The sequence below is a fragment of the Monodelphis domestica genome, chromosome X (genome assembly GCF_027887165.1).
Source record: "Monodelphis domestica isolate mMonDom1 chromosome X, mMonDom1.pri, whole genome shotgun sequence".
Classification (NCBI taxonomy): Eukaryota; Metazoa; Chordata; class Mammalia; order Didelphimorphia; family Didelphidae; genus Monodelphis; species Monodelphis domestica.
This window is the reverse complement of record NC_077235.1, coordinates 4,615,427-4,633,639: the sequence shown is the minus strand read 5'-3', so window position 1 is coordinate 4,633,639 and position 18,213 is coordinate 4,615,427. Positions and strand designations below refer to the sequence as shown.

Sequence of the window (18,213 nt, the reverse complement as noted above, 5' to 3'; positions counted from 1 at the left end):
CGCCTCTCCAGCCTTCGGGCCGCCCCTGCCCCACGTCTCCTCTTCCCTCACTCCTTGGACACGTAGGCTTGGGTGAGGGCCGGGCCCTGGCCCCATCGGCGCTGCGGATGGCCCAATTGAGATGAGGCCGCCGCAGGCCTCACGGGGCTCACCTTCTGGCACAGGGACTCGGAGGGGGGTTGAGGTGCAGTGTATGTGCACGGATAGGTAAGGCGGCCGCCCTCATGGAGGAGGTGGCACACAAGCTGATCCTTGAGGCACACCCAAGAGGTGGCGAATTCCAGGCCTTCGCGACAGCCTGGGCAAAGGCGCCGAGGTGGGAAGTGGAATGTGTGCAAAGAACAGCTGGTAGGCCAGTTTGGCTGGAATGTAAGTAGAGCCGGGGGGTGTCTGGAAAGTTGGGATTTCAAGCTAGAGGCCACGGGGAACAGGGTGACGTGGGCAGTATGAAGGTGGCAGCTGTGAGGAGGCTGGATTGGAGTGGGAGACACTGACAACCGAGACAAAACTGACAACTGTTATTAATAGCTGTGAACAAGGAGGCAAGGGGCCACAGCAGAGAGGGAGAGAGCTGAGACTGCGTGCCCCTAGCAACCCTTAAATCCCTAAGAGAGGCTGTCCAGGAAATCTCAGGGCTTACTTTAAAAAAAAAAAAAAGTTGTATTCCTTGGACGTGCCCATTGCTGCACTGCCCCAGGCGAATGGCTAATGGCAAATGGCGGTCCAGTCCTATTTCTGGCTAGAGGTGGGGAGAGTTGGTTGTGGGAGCTGGTCATGGTTGAAAGCTATGCCTGGGCTTCCTACTCAAGGATCCATGAATTGACTCCTGCTATATAGACTGTAAGTCCTTAATGGGTGAGTTTGAAGAGCCTTCATTTCCCGTCTAATCCAAGCTGCCCACAAAAGCAGTCTCCACTCTCACAAGACAGCTATTTGGGACCTCAAAAGCGTGGTGGTACCTCTCCAAATCTAGCTCAGCTGGGCTCCGCCACGAGGCAGAAAACCATCCCTGCAAACTTCTCCTCCACTAGCCTTCAGAGGAGAACTAGGCTGGAGGAAACGGTTTCTAATTCTCTCCTAACGAAATCAGTGTCACTGCTGCCAGGGATGAGTTTCCCCAAACCTTCTCTGCTTGTCCATTCACTAAACCTTCATGGCAGAATGCGTAGGAGGCCAGCCTTAAAGGCAAGAAGGCTTTAGGTTCCAGTCGTACCTCTGACACATAGTAGTTCTGTGACTGGGACAGGTCATCGAGGTGCTCAGGGCCTCTTCCTCATTGCTCTAGAAGTCCTCCAAGACTCGAAGTTACTGGAAGACTTTTCCATACCAGACTCACAAGTTTGAACCCCCCCCCCAAACTTACAAAAGTAATTTCTGAGGCAGGTTCTGCAAATACTGTGTTTGGTCTCAGGGGTCTCTGCAGCTGTGTGCAGCTGGAATGGGAATGGAGGGGGGGAGGCCAGGGAGGGTGATGGAGTCAAATTGCTTTGCTCCAGTGGGCAGGGCAGGCCAGGCCAGGCCAGGAAATGGGGTGGAGGGATCGTGATGGAATGGTGTTTCTCTCCTTTCCAGGCAAGCAGGCCAGGCCCAGGAGACAAGTGGAGGAGGGATTAGATGTTTATGATGGAGAGAACACAATGGAACTCTTGATCTCGAAACTGATTCCATTTTCAATGAGATCTCTCTTATGGCTAATATTCTGGGTGCATATGAGGAAAAAGGGGCAGCTATCCCTGCTGCTGCTGCTGCTGGGAATTTGCCTTCTACCAGCTGACACTCCCACTGGGATGCATGCATGGGTCGGATTACAGAGACATATATAACTTGTGACTGAAACTTTGCCACCCAAGATACGACTGATATTTTACCCTGGCCTGGACTCTGCCCATCTCTAGACAGCCACCTGTTGGGTAGAGGTTAGGGAATTGCCAATCTGTCTGCCATATACCTTTAAAAGCCCTTAGACTAGTCCAGATGCTGGCTAAAAATTTGCCCTGGGAGGAAAGAGCATAGTAGTAATGAGTGAAAGGACTCAGTTCGGCCCCACAAAGTGTGTAGATATGTAAAAATTGGGTAGAGATGCAAAATCTGCATGCTCCTTTTTGTAGATCTTGTTGCTAAACTGTGATACTGACTTCAGCTGCAGTGGGTGTTGAGATTGGCATGGACTAGAGTAGAGAAGGCTTCTTTAAGAAATCGAAACTAGCCAAATGGCATATCTCTGGTCAATTGCTCTCTGTCATATCTGTCTCTAACCCTGAATTCTAAACGAACTCTGCCCAAATGAGTGTTCAACTCAGTCTTCCTTGTATTGTTTGTTTTCTCATGAACAGGAGTTCCAGTTCCTAAGTCAGACACCATCTTCCAGATGGAGGGAGAGGAAAAGCTAAAGATTGTGGATCCAGAAGTCGATGATAAAGATTCCCAGAAGGGAAGCAACAGCCCAGGTGAGGGAGGGAGGGAAGTAGAACCAGAGAGGCCTTGGATGGGGGTGGGGAGAGATGTTCTGGCAGCTGCTTGAACAGTTTTGATAGGGTGCAGCTCCTCCATGAGCCTCTGCTCTGACTCACTAGGTGGAGCCATAGAAGAAAAAACTTTTTCCCCTCCTCTCTTTTTCCTGATAGTCTCTACTGGAATTCTGGACTTTCTAAACTGAGCCCTTTTATTTTCTGCTTCTTCTCACCATTCTCCCCTCATAGCTCACTGCCTGCCATTCCTGTCTCTTGGCTCTACCTCTCCCATACCTTTGTCCTAGTGATCTAGCTCATTCTTGATGGCTTCTTTTATGCTCTGTGCCATCCTTGCCCTTTCTTTATACCAACCCCTTCCTTTATTCACCTTTGGTGAAAAAACAGGCTTGGGCTTCATGGTTTCAATTTGTATTCTATGTTTGCCAAGAGCTTGGTGGGGAAGGGCCTTCTTGAAAGCAGTGCTTTGGTAATATTTATTTAGGTACCTCTTGGGTGCAAGCACTGGCCTAGGTGCTAGGAATACAAAGGGAAAAAATCAGAGATCCCATTTCAAGGAGTTGTGAAAATTAAATTATATCTCTAATAATATAAATATTATATTTTATGAGGTTTATTAAGGATCATTAGAAATCAAGGAACAAAGAGGTTACAAAGTTAAAAACTACATGCCCATGGCTGATTAGCCCATTTAAAATCCCCGCACTTAGCTTACCACTATGCTTGCTATATCATTGCAAAGGAAGAGAGCATGGGAGGCGTTACTGCCTGTTAAATACCAATCCTGATCTCACCAATGGGGAGACTCGGGAGAGATTATAGGGAATTCTGGGAAATACCAAGGACTTCTGGGGATTGAAGTCTAGGGTTCAAAAATCTCCATTTATACAGAGTTGATCCACAAATTAGGATGGTACAAAGGTGAATATGATAAAGCCAAAGGAAAGATCCCTTCTAGCGAGGGGAAATGAGGGAAGGCTTCAAGGAGGAAGCAGCTCTCAAATAGCCTGTGTGAAAAGATTCAGTGTGAGATCAGCCTTGAAAGGTTGATCAGAGCCAGATTAGGGTTTCAAATGCTGGGCTAAAGACTGTATTTTATGGGGATTTCTGGGAGCTGACACAATGACATCTGTTCATTTGGAAGATTTAAGATTTATTTAGGGTGACAGAAGGGGGGGGAAGATTGGACTTGAGGAGTCCAGTTAGGAAGCTATTACAGTAGTCTAAGTGATGGGCTCTGGCTTTGAGCTAGGGATTGGAGAATATATATATATATATACCCCTTCTACTCTGACCTCTTTCTTCATCGGTTATAAGAACTCAATAGTTGCCTTAAGCACCAGTGCAAGTTTGTTTAATACTAATAAGGTCTGTGGATTTGTCAAGAGGGCTAAGTACAGAGATACAGAGGGCTATTATAGACTCTACTAAGACTAACTTCAAAAAGAAATCCTACTTTAGATATCATGTTAGTTCTCCAATACTCCCTAAGTTGATAGGCTCCTCCTCAGTCCTCTTTTCTCCTAATCAACCCCAATTTCTTCAACTGTCCCTTCTATGGAATGATTTGTTGAGACCCATCACTAGGGTCACCCTCATTATAAACACTATGGCAAATGACCTGTTTTCCATGTAGTTTCCTGGAAATGGACACAATGCTCCAAATATGGCCTACTGGGACTCTCCCCTACCCCCCTCTCTTTGTGTCAGGAACCCATTGCCCAGGACATAGCCAAGAAGTCATTTTTAGTGTTCTTCACATGAGTTATGGACTTTAGCCCTCCTGATGCTGTTGTTACATTTCTAGGGAGAACTTGAATACAAGAGGCGGTGATTTAGGGACTAGAACAAAGAGTATATGATAGAATGAGAAGGGAAGAGAAGGCCCGACTCCACTGTTTGTGAGCAGTGAGCCAGAGCTGGCTGCTCTCAATGATGTCCTTCTCAGTTGGTATTCCTAATTGTCCTTTGGGAAATTGCTGTGCTCCTGAACTTTCTGTTCAGTGGGTCTTTCACACAGCATAGATTTGTCTTTTTCTATTTCTCATTTCAGATTCTAAGAATGAAACTGAAAACCAAATGTCTGTTTCAAGAGAGGAAGTTTCCAAAGTAGAATCACAAGGGAAGTTATTGGTAGGTTGCCAAGGGGCCATTTCCCAGGACTCCAAAGTTGGAGAAACTTGTGGAGGGGGGGACAGGTTAGAGGTACAACAGGAAAAGCCAGAAGGGAAAACTCTGGAAGGCTCACATGACCAAGAGAGAGAGTTTGGTACCAAGCCCACCTGCACAAGCGAGCCCCCAGTAGAAAATGAATGTGGGAAAAGCTCAGATCCCATTCCACAGGAGATAGATCCTCCAGCAGAGAAAGCCCAGAAGTGTGATTTGCATGAGCATGGCTGTAGGCTGAATTCAGAACATATAAATAAATCCAAACCCCATGGTGGAGACAAACCTCATAAATGTAATGAGTGTGGCAAAGCCTTCAGGAGGAGCTCCAACCTCATTCAGCATCAGAAAATTCATAGCGGAGAGAAGCCCTATAAGTGCAATGAATGTGGCAAAGCCTTCAGTCGCAGCACAACCCTCATTCACCACCAGACAATTCACAGCGGAGAGAAACCTTATGAATGTAACGAATGTGGCAAAGCCTTTATGGCAAGCTCTGCACTTATCCGCCACCAGACGATTCACAGTGGAGAAAGACCCTACGAATGTAATGAGTGTGGAAAAGCCTTCAGTAGGAATTCCATCCTTATCGAACATAAGAGGATTCACAGTGGAGAGAAACCTTACGAATGTAATGAGTGTGGGAAAGCCTGCCGTGGGAGTTCAAAACTAATTGAACACCAGAGAATTCACACTGGAGTGAAGCCGTATGAATGTAATGAATGTGGGAAGACTTTTAGTCAGAACTCGCACCTTACTCAGCATCAGAGAATCCATACTGGAGTGAAGCCCTATCAGTGCAGCGAATGTGGGAAAGCTTTCAGGCAAATAGCAACTTTCATTAATCATCAAAGGATTCATAGTGGAGAGAAGCCCTATGAATGTAACGTGTGTGGCAAAGTCTTCAGGGTGAGATCAGATCTTATTCGACATCAGAGAATTCATAGCGGAGAGAGACGCTATGAGTGTAATGAGTGTGAGAAAACCTTCAGCCAGAGCTCATGCCTTATTCAGCACAGAAGGACTCATAGTGGGGAGAAACTTTATGAATGTAATGAGTGTGGGAAAAATTTTAGTCGCAGCTCAAACCTTATTCAACATCAGAGGATTCACAGTGGAGAGAAACCCTATGAATGTAGTGAGTGCGGCAAAGCCTTCAGCAGAAGCTCAAACCTCATTCAGCATCAGATGATGCATACCAGAGTGTAAAGAATATGGCAATGCCTTCAGTCAGACTGGTCTAGGATGTAGAGAAAGATGAGTGATCTTGGCAAGTCACCAGCCCTTCTTGGGTTTCAGTTTGGTCCTCTATAAAATCAGGAGCTCGGGCTAGGTCCTTGATGAGATCTCTGTCTTCTCTACAGCCTGTCCTTCTGACAGACTGAAGATTCACATTGAGGCTGCATGCCCTCTGTCCTGCTGCTGGCTCAGTGACTTGACTGGAGAGCCGGGGTAGCTCAGTGGGAAAAGCATTGAACCTGACCTAACATCATGTCTCAGCATCTACTCTGAGCCTGTTTTCTCCATTGTGATGGGGAGAATAACACTTGTTACCTACCTCACAGGGTTGTTGTGAGGAAAGCCCTTTATAATCTAGAGTACTATAGAAATGAGGACCACTAGGACTCCTACTGAGCACAGTGGTTCCATGGGAATAAGCTAATAAGGGTCTCTTCTCTTAATATAAGAAAGTGATGACTTTGAAGAAACCCTCTGTGGCAGCACTGCCAAAGATAATCTGTTCCTGGACAAAAGGGAAGGGAAAATCCCAATAGCAAAGGCAATGTGGCCTAGTGGAAAGAGCCCTACATAGGTCCATCTACCCTGCATGCCTGGAAATCTTTGTGATCATGGGCAAATCCTCTCCCCTCCCCATGCCTCAGTTTCCTCTTATGTAAAATGGAGGCACTAGTACTTGAATCAGTTACCTCCCATAGATTGTTGTGAGGAAAGTGCTTTGTAAACCTTAGGATGCTGGAGAAGGGGACTCCCTGTATCCGATCTTGGTTATTAAGGAGGGCTAGGATTTGAACCTTTGACTCCAAATCCAGGGATCTTCCCACTGGGCCATGCCACTGAAAGGCTTTCAATGCCACTGAAGCTCCTTGTGCAAGAGGGGCACGTGGTTGGACCTGCACTTTATGAAAAAAAAAATTCTGGTGGCTGGATGGAGGATAGGCTGGAGTGGGGTGAGACTGGTTCCAGCCCCCCCTATTCCCCAGCAGCTATTGCAGTAGTCCAGATGGGAGAGGGATAAGGACCTACACCAGTGGGGTGGCCATGTGAGGGGAAAGAGGTAGAGAGTTGTGAGGACTACTGTATAAGTAGAATCCATAGGACTTGAGAACTGATTGCGTATGAGGGGGTGAGGGAAAGGATGACAGATTGTGAATTGGGGTGAATGAAAGGATGCCTGGCAGAGTTGTAGGGAAATCAGGAAACTAGTGAGCTCCATTTTGGACATGAAGAGTTTGAGGGATGCCCATTGCTTTCCCATAGAACTAGAATGTACTTTTGTCAATAGTCAATAAATGTTTATTAAGCGCTTACTATGTGCCAGGCATTGTTCTAAGCACTGAAGGTACAAATAAGAAAAAGAAGGGAACACCATACACGAGAGGAAGCTGAAAAGGGTGGGGAGGAGCAACAGCCACCAGAGGGCACCTGGCATGAAGGTGTGATTGATGTTCATGGGATTCAAAACCAGGCAGAGCAGCTGATTGAAAACGAAGAGTTGGTGAGGGCCAGGGCCTCTGCATTTGGAACAGAAAGGGCACTGGACTTTGAATCAGAAATCTCGAAAGGGATTGTGTTACTGTGAGAGGGTCAGGCAAAGCTCTCTGAGTCTTGGCTTCTCTTCTATATGATAGGGACAGTATTATTGCTCTTGAGGAGCTTGCATTCTCATGGGGGAGACAGCAGGATGAATGAAAGGTGAGCTCTGAGGGAAAGAACAGAAAGTGAGATTGAAGCTAAGCAGTGAAGGAGGTCATAGAATACAGAACTAGGAGATGGAGCATTTACGTTTGAAGAGCAGCAAGACTGTACAGTGCAGGGAAGGGAGCAAAATGTAAGAATACTGGAAAGGTACTGGATTTTATATTTGATCCTGAAGGTAAAAGGAAGCCACTCTTAATTCATTGAGTAAGGAAATGACCTGGTCAGACCTCTACTTCGGGGAAATATTTTTGTTCACAGGATGGCTTGGGGTAGGGAGAGACTTCAGGAAAGGACATCTGCTAGGAAGGAATGAATGGCCTATTTTTTTCCCAGGCAAAGTCCTCAGTTGAGAGGGTTTAGAGAAAGAGAAGCTTGAGAATGAATGAAAAGGCTTGGAATAACTGCTACAGTGAGTAGGAGAGCTAATCAATCATTGAGGTAGAAAAGCATTTCCTTGCTTGGTGGAACTCAAAGGTGTTGTTTTTTGGAGGGGGAGGGTGGACATGGATAGGCGACATTAACACAACAACCATATGGCAGAGACAGTGCAATCTTTTTACCCTCATTTACCTGATACTTATCCCCAAACCTAGTTAGATGGATCCTTAGGGTCAAGCCCAATCAAAACTTCTAGCCTCCCCTAGAAATGGGAGGCACTGGAGTGAGGAGCAGAGAAGCTGCTCACACACCATCACCCTTTGCCTCCATTACCTCACTTAGAAAACAAGGGGTTTAGACTAGAGGACTTTTTAGGTTCCCTCTGCCTTGAAGTCACAGCTTTTTCTTTTTGGTGTCAATAACCCAGCTGGTAATTGCTCCAAGGTCTTGAATCCAAGCCTAGTGAAAGTGGAGCCCTGGCTTCCTGGGAAGAGGCAGCACTGGCCTGGGGCTTTAGAAACTTGAGACAGCTTTTCATCTTTGTGGCCCTCCTTGGCTTCTGCAGGTAACTGCTGGATGACTCTAGAGCTGGAAGGAATTCTAGGGATCACCTGGTCGGAGCCTCTTTTAGAGGGAGAAACTTTAGTGCAGGACAGAAATGGAGAGCACTTGCCCAGGGTCCCGCAGTGAATGAACAGCTGGTGGGGACTTTTAGATAATAATACCTAGTTCCATCCCTGTAGATCCTGAGAGATAAAGTGGTCAGGATTCACACTGGGGTCTTACAGCTCTGAGGTTAGTATTCTCTGCACGACCCCTTGAATGTTTATGGAATGACTTGGGGTGAGGTCAGAGGGTGCTAGCATACAAGACAGCTGTATGATGGACTTAACACTGCAGAATGAGCCGTGCAGTTTTTGGACATGGCTAATGGGAACTTGTTTTGCTTGACTATGCATATTTGTTACAAAGCTTTTGCTTTTCTTTTTTAATGGGGGGGGGGGGGAGGGCGGGCGTGCTAGAAAAAGGATTTTTGCTAATTGGAAAAAAACACAAAAAGAATAATATTTGGGGAGTCAGGAGATTGGTTCAAATCCTGGCTTTTAATCTCTTGCCTTTCCTTTCTTGGGAGCAAGGCCTCTGCGTGTCTTTCTTTCTTGGATCCTCAGTGACTAACGGTGCTGTGCAAATAGCAAGCATTTAGTAGGTGTCTGTTGGCAGCTGGGTAGATGGAGTGCTGATCTCAGCCTCAGGAAGACCCAAATTTGAATCTAGCCTTAGACACTTCCTAGCTGAGTGATGCTAAGCAAGTCACTTAACCTCTCAGCCTTAGTTTCCTCATCTGTAATATGGGGAGAATTGTTGAGGATCAACTGCGATAATACATGTAAAGTGCTCTATATAACGTTAACTATTATTATTCTATTATTATTGTTATTATTCGTACTGAGTGGTCTCTGGATGGACGGACGAGTGGCTTCATCTCAGCCTCCGACACTCACAGTTGGGGATAATGCCTGTAGTATCTACCTCAGGTTTGTCGTGAGACTCAAATGAGAAAACGTCCGTCCGGTAAAGCACCTTGATGCCTTAAGCTAGGATATAAATGTCAGCTATTCTTATTTTAATAAAATTCATTGATGCTTTGGGGGTTTTGTCCCAGCTCTCATTCTCTTCCCTTCCCGGCCCTGTGCTGGCTGTAGTTTTCCATGCGGTGGACCACTCCCTCTCCAGCTCCGGGGGGGTGGGGGTGGGGGTAGGGAAGGGGGGGCGGGAGAGACCCGGGCACCACCGAGACGCCAGGGCCTCCGAGCATCCTAGAGCGGCGGTGGCGGAAGCTATCCTGCGGGGGGCCGGAGGCTGCTCGCTCCACTGGCGCCATCGCGTCCTCTCGGGGCTTGGCTCGGGTGAGTGGCTGCCCGGGGCGGGGGCACGGGGTGGGTTACCGGGCTACAGAGTCGAATGGGGCTGGGGCTGGGGCTGGATCTTGGGCACTGAGATCACTTGGCCACCGGCCGCTCTCCCTGGTCCTGGGGTGCGGGGCGGCTTCCTTTGCCTCAGCCCCGCCCCTGCCTGTCCTGGGGCGCAGGCGCAGGCGCAGGCGCAGGTTAACCAGGCGCGGGCAGGGCTTCAGCTGAGAGCTTCTATAAGGGAGGGTGGGACGGAGTGGGGTTGGTTCCGGGGTGAGTGCTGAGGGGCCCAAATGGAGTCGGGGATTTGGGGATGGGGTCACTCACCCTCGCACCCTCCCTTACACCCACACTGCTGCCCCCTCCAGTCCATCCTCCTTTCAGCCACCAAAGGCATTTTCCTCCACTACTGGTCCAACCGAGTCACCTCTCTGGGCAATAAACTCCAGGACCAAATAGAAAAGGCTGCTTGGCCTCCAAAGGTCTTCATCACCTAGTCCCCTGCTCGCTCTCACACCTTGCTCTACACCGACCGGGATCTTCCAGCCATGTCCTGTCGCCGGGCTGCCCCCGCCGCCCCAAATGCTAGCCTCCCTCCCGACCTCCAGGATCCCTGTGTACATTTTGTATGTCCTTGTCTGTGCCCCAGTGCTGCACAGTGACTGGCACATTCATAAATGCTTGTGGATTGACTGTTGGAGTCCCACATTGCCTCAATTTACAGAGGAGGAAACAAGCCCAGGAAGAGGAATAGGAGCAGCAAGTTAACACAGTGGCTAGCATGCCAGGCCTGGAGTTGGGAGGACTCCAGTTTAAATTCACCCTGTTTGCCCTAGTATTGGTTCTAAGAGTAAGGGTTTAAATTTAAAAAGTAAAAAAAAGGAGGGGTATGGGGAGAAGAGGCCTGCCAGGACCTGAGGCAAGTTTGAACCTAGCTCCCCCAAACCTGCATAGCATTTGAAATCTTAGGACCTTGTTCGAGGCCCTTAAGCCCTGTGACCCTCAGTTTCTTCACAAAATGACCTAAAGTTTTTTCTAGCTTTAAATCTATAAATCTTGGAAGGAAATGCAAACTTAGAGGGTTATTATCTAGGCAAGTCTGTTCCCCCTTCACTTTATCGAAGAAACTTTGTCCCCATACACTCTGACTCCAATCTGGTGACTGTGAGAGGCTGGAGGGACACCAGAGCCCATTTAGTCCAATTCCCCATGTCTTTCAGAGGAGGGTACAAGCCCAGAACTTTCACGAGGTCTCATGTAGTGAGCAAGCATGGGGCAGAGTTTGAATTTAGGCCACAGAAATCTTGGAAGAGGAAAGGAGTTCAATGAACCCCCTCATTTTACAACTGAGGAAACTGAAGCCTAGAAAAATCATGTTAGGCCTGGAATGGGCACCGCTAAAATCAGAACAGGCTTGAGGAAGGACCACTCATTTCAGAGGAGGAGACAAGCCCAGAGAGATGGATCACTTTGCTCAAAGTCCTATAGGACAGTCGTCCTATGGTGCCTGTGTTAGAACTGGGAAACAGGCCCAGCCAGGGAAAGACTTTGCTCAAGATCACATAACAGGTTTGTCCAGCCTCCTCATTTACAAATGGAAAAACTGATGCTCTTAGCATTTATAAATCATCCAGTCCAGCTTAATTCCTTTTTCTTTTATCTTGAGGAACAAGACTAATTTAAATGGCATACCCTTTTAATCTTATAGAACCAACCTTCACACTCAAACATTGAATTGTTTTGAGGGTCTACTTGCTGTCCCTTCAGTTCTCCTTTGTCTGTTTACTCCTCTATTTGCATGTTTACTTTCAAATCCTGTTATTTCATCAACTACAGATTGCAAACCTTCTGTAAACTTAGTTGAGGATTTCCCGAGTTGCTGTGAACCTCTTGCTCTTGCTCATGAACTCTCCCAAACTTAGCTAGGCTGGTCCTCCACAGGCCAGACAGTCTGTGTTTGGGCCTATATTCTGAGCCTTTTCAACTCGACCTTAGTACCCTCAAGAGATTATAGTCTCTGGGTATAGTCTTTGAGTGTGTGTGGTCATCTGCACCCCAAGCATTTGGTTTGTCTAGAGATTGCCTTTTTGTAACGTGGCTGGTGTATATGACACTGTTTGGCTTCACTCAGAATCATTAGCAAGTCAGCAAGGATGTTATTGCAAGACAGAAGCACGGCCTGATTTGCTATTAAGACTTGGGTTTGTATCCAAACTCTGATACCAGCTGCGAGGTTCCAGCCTCCATTTCTGTCAAACGGTGATTAACAGCTGCACCACCTACCTCAGCACGGTAGTCATTGCTAATACTAGGGCTACAAAGAAAGCAGAAAGAGGCTCTGCTCTCAAGGAGCTCACAGTTCAGTAGGGGAGCCAGCACACAAACAACTATGAACATACGAGAGAGATGAGGCCAATGGGAGGGCATCTCACAGGGCAGGTCCCAGGAGTCCAGTGTAGAGACCAGGAAAGGCTTCCTGCAGAAGAGTGTGTGTGTGTGTGTGTGTGTGGGATTTAAGATGGAATGAATTTGGTTGTGAGGAACTTGTTCAGCATTAAAGTGCTCTAATATTGGGAGATGTTTTTTCCTACTAGGCTCCAACTGAAGAAGGGACTTTTTCTAAGGTTATACAGCAAGTGGATGGCAGTGTCAAACACAGGCCTCCTGACCCTAGCCCAGGGCTCTTTCCTCTTAGGCTTCATGTGGCTGCTCAGTTGGTTCCTTGAGCAAAAGCTCCTCATAGGGCCCTTCTTTTTCCCTTTTGCAATGTACCTATTTCTAGGCCCTGTTCCCAGTAGGTTCCACTTGGGCAGGTTTATCATAGATGGGGTATAAAATGCAGGAAGTTTGGGGATTTGGGGGGGCAGGGTTGGCTCCAAACCCCTACTCCTGTAAAAACAAACTAATTCCTATCAGGAGCTAAGAATATTTAGGGCACTGCCCTGAGGTCTAGTCCCAGCTTTGCCATTAATTTGATGTGTGATCTTTGGGGAAATCCCTTTCCTTCATGGGGTCTCAGTTTCTCCTTCCAGCTCAAGTTTTCAGAGATTCCAATAGACACTAATCCTTCCCCAGGGCCCGAAGCACTCTCTTTAAAAGTTGAAGGCTTTCAGACTGGAGCTGAGAAAAAGGTCCTGGGACTGGCTGGGGGGGTGGGGGGGATAGGAAACCCAGTTCTGATCCAGGGCCTGCCATTTAACTTAAATTTTTTGCCCCCTTCAGTCCACAGCTTCTTTCTCTAGAAAGTGAAGGGGGTCCAACAAATGACTAAATTTAATAGATTTACTACAAAATTCCTTGGTTCAATGGGGATTGCAGAGATGAAATCCAGCCCCATGAAGTCCAGCTCCTGCTTGCAGAGAGTTTCCATTCTGGTGAGGGAACCAAAGTGAAGCACTGAATAGAAAAGGATGGAGAATAGGATAGATTTGAGGCAGGGAGAGCACTAATATAGGTGAAAGATAGTAGGGCCCAAATGAGGATGGCAGTAAACAGAAGAAGCCATATGTGGGAGATGTTTGTTAGGAGTGGGCATTCCTTCCACTGAAGCAGGTCTCTACCCTTTAACAACTTGATGGAAGGTCTCAAGAGGGGTTGTGGCCAAAAGAACTCAATATTCACTCAACAAGTATTTACAAAGTGCCTGCTGTGTGTGCACTAGGTGCTGTTCTAGGTGCTGGAATATGAAGGCAAAGTAAGATGATCCTAGCATCCATACCAGGTGACCTTGGACAGGGCACAACACCAGAAGTTGGGGGAGGGGAGCAGGAAAGGTCTTCTGAAGAAAGAAGGAAGGAAGGAGCATAGTTGAGTCCTGAAAGAAGCCAGGAGAGCTAGAAGGCTGAGGTAAAAAGAGGTAAAAGCATGGGGGATAGTCAGTGTAAAGATGTGGGAAGGGGAACAGTAGAGCAAAGGAAGAGTAAGAGGGAATGTGGGCCAGCGTCTCCAGGAATGGTGGGAGTAGTCAGTCTCACCCTGTCTACATAGATCTACAACTAAGGTAGGATGTCACTGTAGGGCAAGTATAGCTCCACATGTTCACAAACCATTTAGAACCCATGTGATGGGCTCATCTTGGCCCCAAGTCAGTCACAGCCCCTAGCCCCAGATCTGGAGGGATCCCCTCTGTGGCTCACTCTGGAATGTTCTCTGGCTAAAGCTAAGCTCCTTCTCTGACAACAGACTTTCTAATTTTCCCTTCAGGAACTCGGAATCATGTCCACACCCTGATAAAGTGCAGGCCTTTCACAGAAGAATGTTTAATGAGCCCTTCAGAAAAGCTGAGTGTTATTATGAACACACTCCTGTTCCACTGCCTTTTCAGTAAAACTCCCAGGTTCCAAATGGCCCCTGACACTCTATTTTGGTGTGAAAAGAAGTGTTCTGGATCTGTGACCTATAGGAGAATGAGAACACAGACATCCAGAGAGGCCACTGTCTAGGTGAGTATGCAGGTGAAGACAGGAGTGATGGCCCAGTTTTTTGGTGGGGAAAATGATTGAATGAATAGGTCCTTCCTCTGTGCCAGGCCTTGTGCTAAGTGCTAAGAATGCAAAGACAAGCCAGACAGCCTCTGCCTTCACAGAGCTTCCATCCCATTGAGAGAAGACCACACATCCCAAAAGCTAGAGTTGAAAATTAATGCGGTGGGCCAAGTATCCATGCACATGGGGATGCAATTTGGAGAAGGATGGAAGGTGGTACAGTGACCTGTGTCTGGGAAAGGTCACCACAGTTCAGCCTGTTAAAATTCCAGTGAGAGGAAGAAAGAGGGACAAGAGTGGAGGGGGCATTGGTTTGGCCATGGGCCCCAAGCGGCATACCTAGTTCTGGATGAGAATCCAGAGCTTTGTTTTATTCAAGGGGCATCAACTGCAGCTTGTGCCTGTAACAACAGCCTCCAGGGAGTGGGGGAAGAAAAGAACTAACATGAAATAAAAAAGAGACTTTAGGAGAGCTACCTATCCATTTTATAAGGGAGGAAACTGAAGCCTCTAACCTTGGCATGATACCCATATGCCTTCCACTTTTGTCAATGTCCTCCCTAAAATGTGGGGCCTTGGATTCAGGTATATACAAGATGTTTTTCTAATACATCTGTGCTGTGTTGTCTTAGCCTCGCATAGGACTTTGAACTCCAGGAGAGTAGGGTCTATGTCTTTTCTAGCACACACAGTTGGTGCTTAATAAGTATCTCCTGAGTGAATGAATCAGTAATCAGAGGATATCTCTCTCAATTTAGTCTGTAAGAAGGCAATGAAGCCAGTTTCACCTTCCAATTCCTGCCCAACTTCTTTATATAATAATAATGATAGTAACTGCTAACATTTTCATTGCACCTACTATGTGCCAGATACTTTGCTAAGCACATTACAAATATGATCCCTTTTTATTGTCGCAAAAACCCTGGGAGGTAGGTACTATTGTTATTATCATCTTCTTTTTCACAGGTAAGGATAATGAGGCAAGCAAAAGCTAAGTTGTTTGCCTAGTCACAGCTAGCAAGTATCTGAGGCCACATTTGAACTTCCTGACTTTGGGCCCAGTGCTTTGTATGCTGAGCAACTAGTCATTACACATCTTTTGTCTTCTCATTCGTCCTAGTTTATCATTCTTCCCTCTCCTTAAGATCAGACTTTTCTTTGAAGTCCTTGCAAAGCACTGTTGGGATCCAAAGAAAAGAGGCCATTTTTGTCTTCATTTTACATTTCAGGTGACAGGACTGAGACAGAGAACAAGAAGTTTATCACAAAGCAGAAAAATGTGTGCAGGATTTGAACCAGAGAAGACTATGCTACCAAGAGCCATTCCCCAGGACCCTGACTTTGGGAAAGCCTCTACATGTGGGGGCAGCTTTGAGAGCCAGAAGAAAGGCCCAGACAGCATGAACATAAAACATGTCCTTTCCCAGGAGAAAGGTGGCAGTCAGGTGACCACTGGGTGGAGAGTCCATGAAGGTGAAGACAATTCAGGCTTAACCACTGAGCTGACATTTCAGAGAAATATTTTAGAAGAAAAAGCTCATCTTTATGATCCACATGACCAAAGCTTTAAACAAAATTCAGAGTTCAGCAAAAATCAGAGGCAACCAAGTATGAAGAAATCCTATGAATGTAAAGAGTGTGGGAAAACCTTCAAAGGGAGATCCAGCCTTATTGACCATCAAAGAATTCACAGTGGAGAGAAACCCTATGTCTGTCTTGAATGTGGGAAAGCCTTCATGCAAAATTCAAGCTTTATTAATCATCGGAGGATTCACACTGGAGAGAGACCATATAAGTGTAACGAATGTGGCAAAGCCTTCAGGCAGAGATCAAGCTTTATTAATCATAAGAGAATTCATAGTGGAGAGAAGCCCTATGAATGTAATGAATGTGGGAAGACTTTCAGGGGAAGCTCAGACCTTATTAAGCATCGCAGGATTCATAGTGGAGAGAAGCCCTACGAATGTAGTGAATGTGGCAAGGCCTTTCGTGGCAGCTCAGCCCTTCTGGAACATCAGAGGATTCACCGAGGAGAAAAGCCCTATAAATGCCAGGAATGTGGTAAAGCCTTTAGGTGGAGTTCATACCTTATTCAGCATCAGAGAATCCACAGTGGGGAGAAACCCTATAAGTGCTTTGAATGTGGAAAAGACTTTAGGGGAAGATCTCACCTAATTCGACACCAGAGAATTCACACTGGAGAAAAGCCCTATGGATGTAATGAATGTGAGAAAGCCTTCAGGGCTAGCTCTGATCTAATTCAACACCAGAGAATACACAGTGGAGAGAAACCTTATGAGTGCCATGAATGTGGAAAAGCCTTCAGGCTGATTTCGACCTTTATCAACCATCAGAGAATACATAGTGGAGAAAAGCCCTACGAGTGCATCAAATGTGGGAAGGCTTTCAGAAGGAACGCATACCTTATTCGGCACCAGAGAATTCATACTGAAGGAAAACCTTATGGTTGTCATGAATGTGGGAAAGCTTTCAGAGGAAGCCCAGCCCTGACCGAGCATGAAAGAATTCACAGAGGAGAGAAACCCCACGAATGTCACGAATGTGGGAAGGCTTTCCGGGCAAGCTCAGTCCTTAGTGACCATCAGAGGATTCATAGTGGGGAGAAACCTTATGAATGTCATGAATGTGGGAAGGCCTTCCGGTGGAGTTCAGATCTCATTCAACATCAGAGAATTCATAGTGGGGAGAAACCTTATAAATGTTCTGAATGTGAGAAAGCCTTCAGGAGGAGCTCTGACCTCATTAAGCATCAGAGAATTCACAGTGGAGAAAAACCCTTTGAATGTAATGCCTGTGGGAAAGCTTTTAGTGGGAGTTCAAACCTCATCAGACATCAAAGAATTCACGTTAGAGAATAATCCCAGAAACTTCAAGCATAGAGATAGAGACTGAACCTATGATGTCAGTGATACAGGGATCTCCCAGGTGAGGAAATTCTTTCCCCAAAATAGATTAGCACCTTCTCTACAAATTACTAATTTGTACTAAGTTGCCTAAAGCACTAAGACAGTAATTCACTTGCCCAAGGGCACAGCTGGATGTGACAGCTCACTGTATAGTTCTCTGTCCAAACAGATATTGTAAGTTATTCAATCAGACATGTGGCTTTTTTCTGTTTGGAGTCAGGAAGCTGGCTGAAATCCTGACTCACTTACTAGTTGTGTGGCCCCGGGCAAGGCTTTTCACTCCTGTCAGCTTCAGTTTCCTCATCTGCAAAATGAGGGTGTTAGATTTAATGGTTTCTAAATCTATAATCCTATTGTATTAGAGGCCATTCATTATACAAACATTTGTCAAGTATCTACTGTGCAAAACCGTTCTAGGCAGGAAAGATTCTAAAACAGGATCCGGCACTTACATGATAGTAGGGGCATGTGGCATATAGATAACACGGAGAACTGTAATACATAATGACTTCGGTTTAAAGAGGGCTAACCACTGAGGAGTGTGCGTTTGCGTGTGTGTGTGTGTGTGTGTGTGTGTGTGTGTGTGTGTGTGTGTGTGATATACTCTTAATAGCTCATTAAATCTACTAAAGCGTGGAAGGGTCATGTGTCAGTAGGAGAGGGACAGGAAAATTGGCACCACTGGAGTTGAAATGGGTGGGAGAGGCATGACGCATGGCCTTCCAGTGTAGAGAGCAGTAGGCCTCTGAGTCTCGGGAGAGCTAGAAGAGCTCCTTGAGGGCTGGACCAATGTCTCTGTAATCTTTCTGTATGTCTCTTAACTGTATAAGAAAAGTGTCCTGAATAAAAAGGCTTGCGTTCCCTGGCACATCCCCCGTGTTCCCTAGTCCTGTAAACTCTCTCATAGTTCCTTTCAGAATCTTTTCCCAGATGAGCATGC

At 46.5% G+C, this 18,213-nt stretch overlaps 2 protein-coding genes across 2 annotated transcripts; both read left to right on the top strand.

Annotated features, from left to right (window-relative positions):
* On the top strand, window positions 1–9,603 carry LOC100617240 (zinc finger protein OZF-like). Its single transcript, XM_056809775.1, has 3 exons — window positions 1–369; window positions 2,334–2,447; window positions 4,522–9,603. The coding sequence occupies exons 2-3, from the start codon at window positions 2,369–2,371 to the stop codon at window positions 5,841–5,843; spliced, it is 1,401 nt and encodes a 466-aa protein (XP_056665753.1). The 5' UTR covers window positions 1–369; window positions 2,334–2,368; the 3' UTR covers window positions 5,844–9,603.
* Window positions 9,604–9,774: 171 nt separating this feature from the next.
* On the top strand, window positions 9,775–18,141 carry LOC130456177 (zinc finger protein 501-like). Its single transcript, XM_056809771.1, has 3 exons — window positions 9,775–9,859; window positions 14,066–14,304; window positions 15,576–18,141. The coding sequence occupies exon 3, from the start codon at window positions 15,624–15,626 to the stop codon at window positions 17,223–17,225; it is 1,602 nt and encodes a 533-aa protein (XP_056665749.1). The 5' UTR covers window positions 9,775–9,859; window positions 14,066–14,304; window positions 15,576–15,623; the 3' UTR covers window positions 17,226–18,141.
* The last annotated feature ends 72 nt before the right edge of the window (window positions 18,142–18,213 follow it).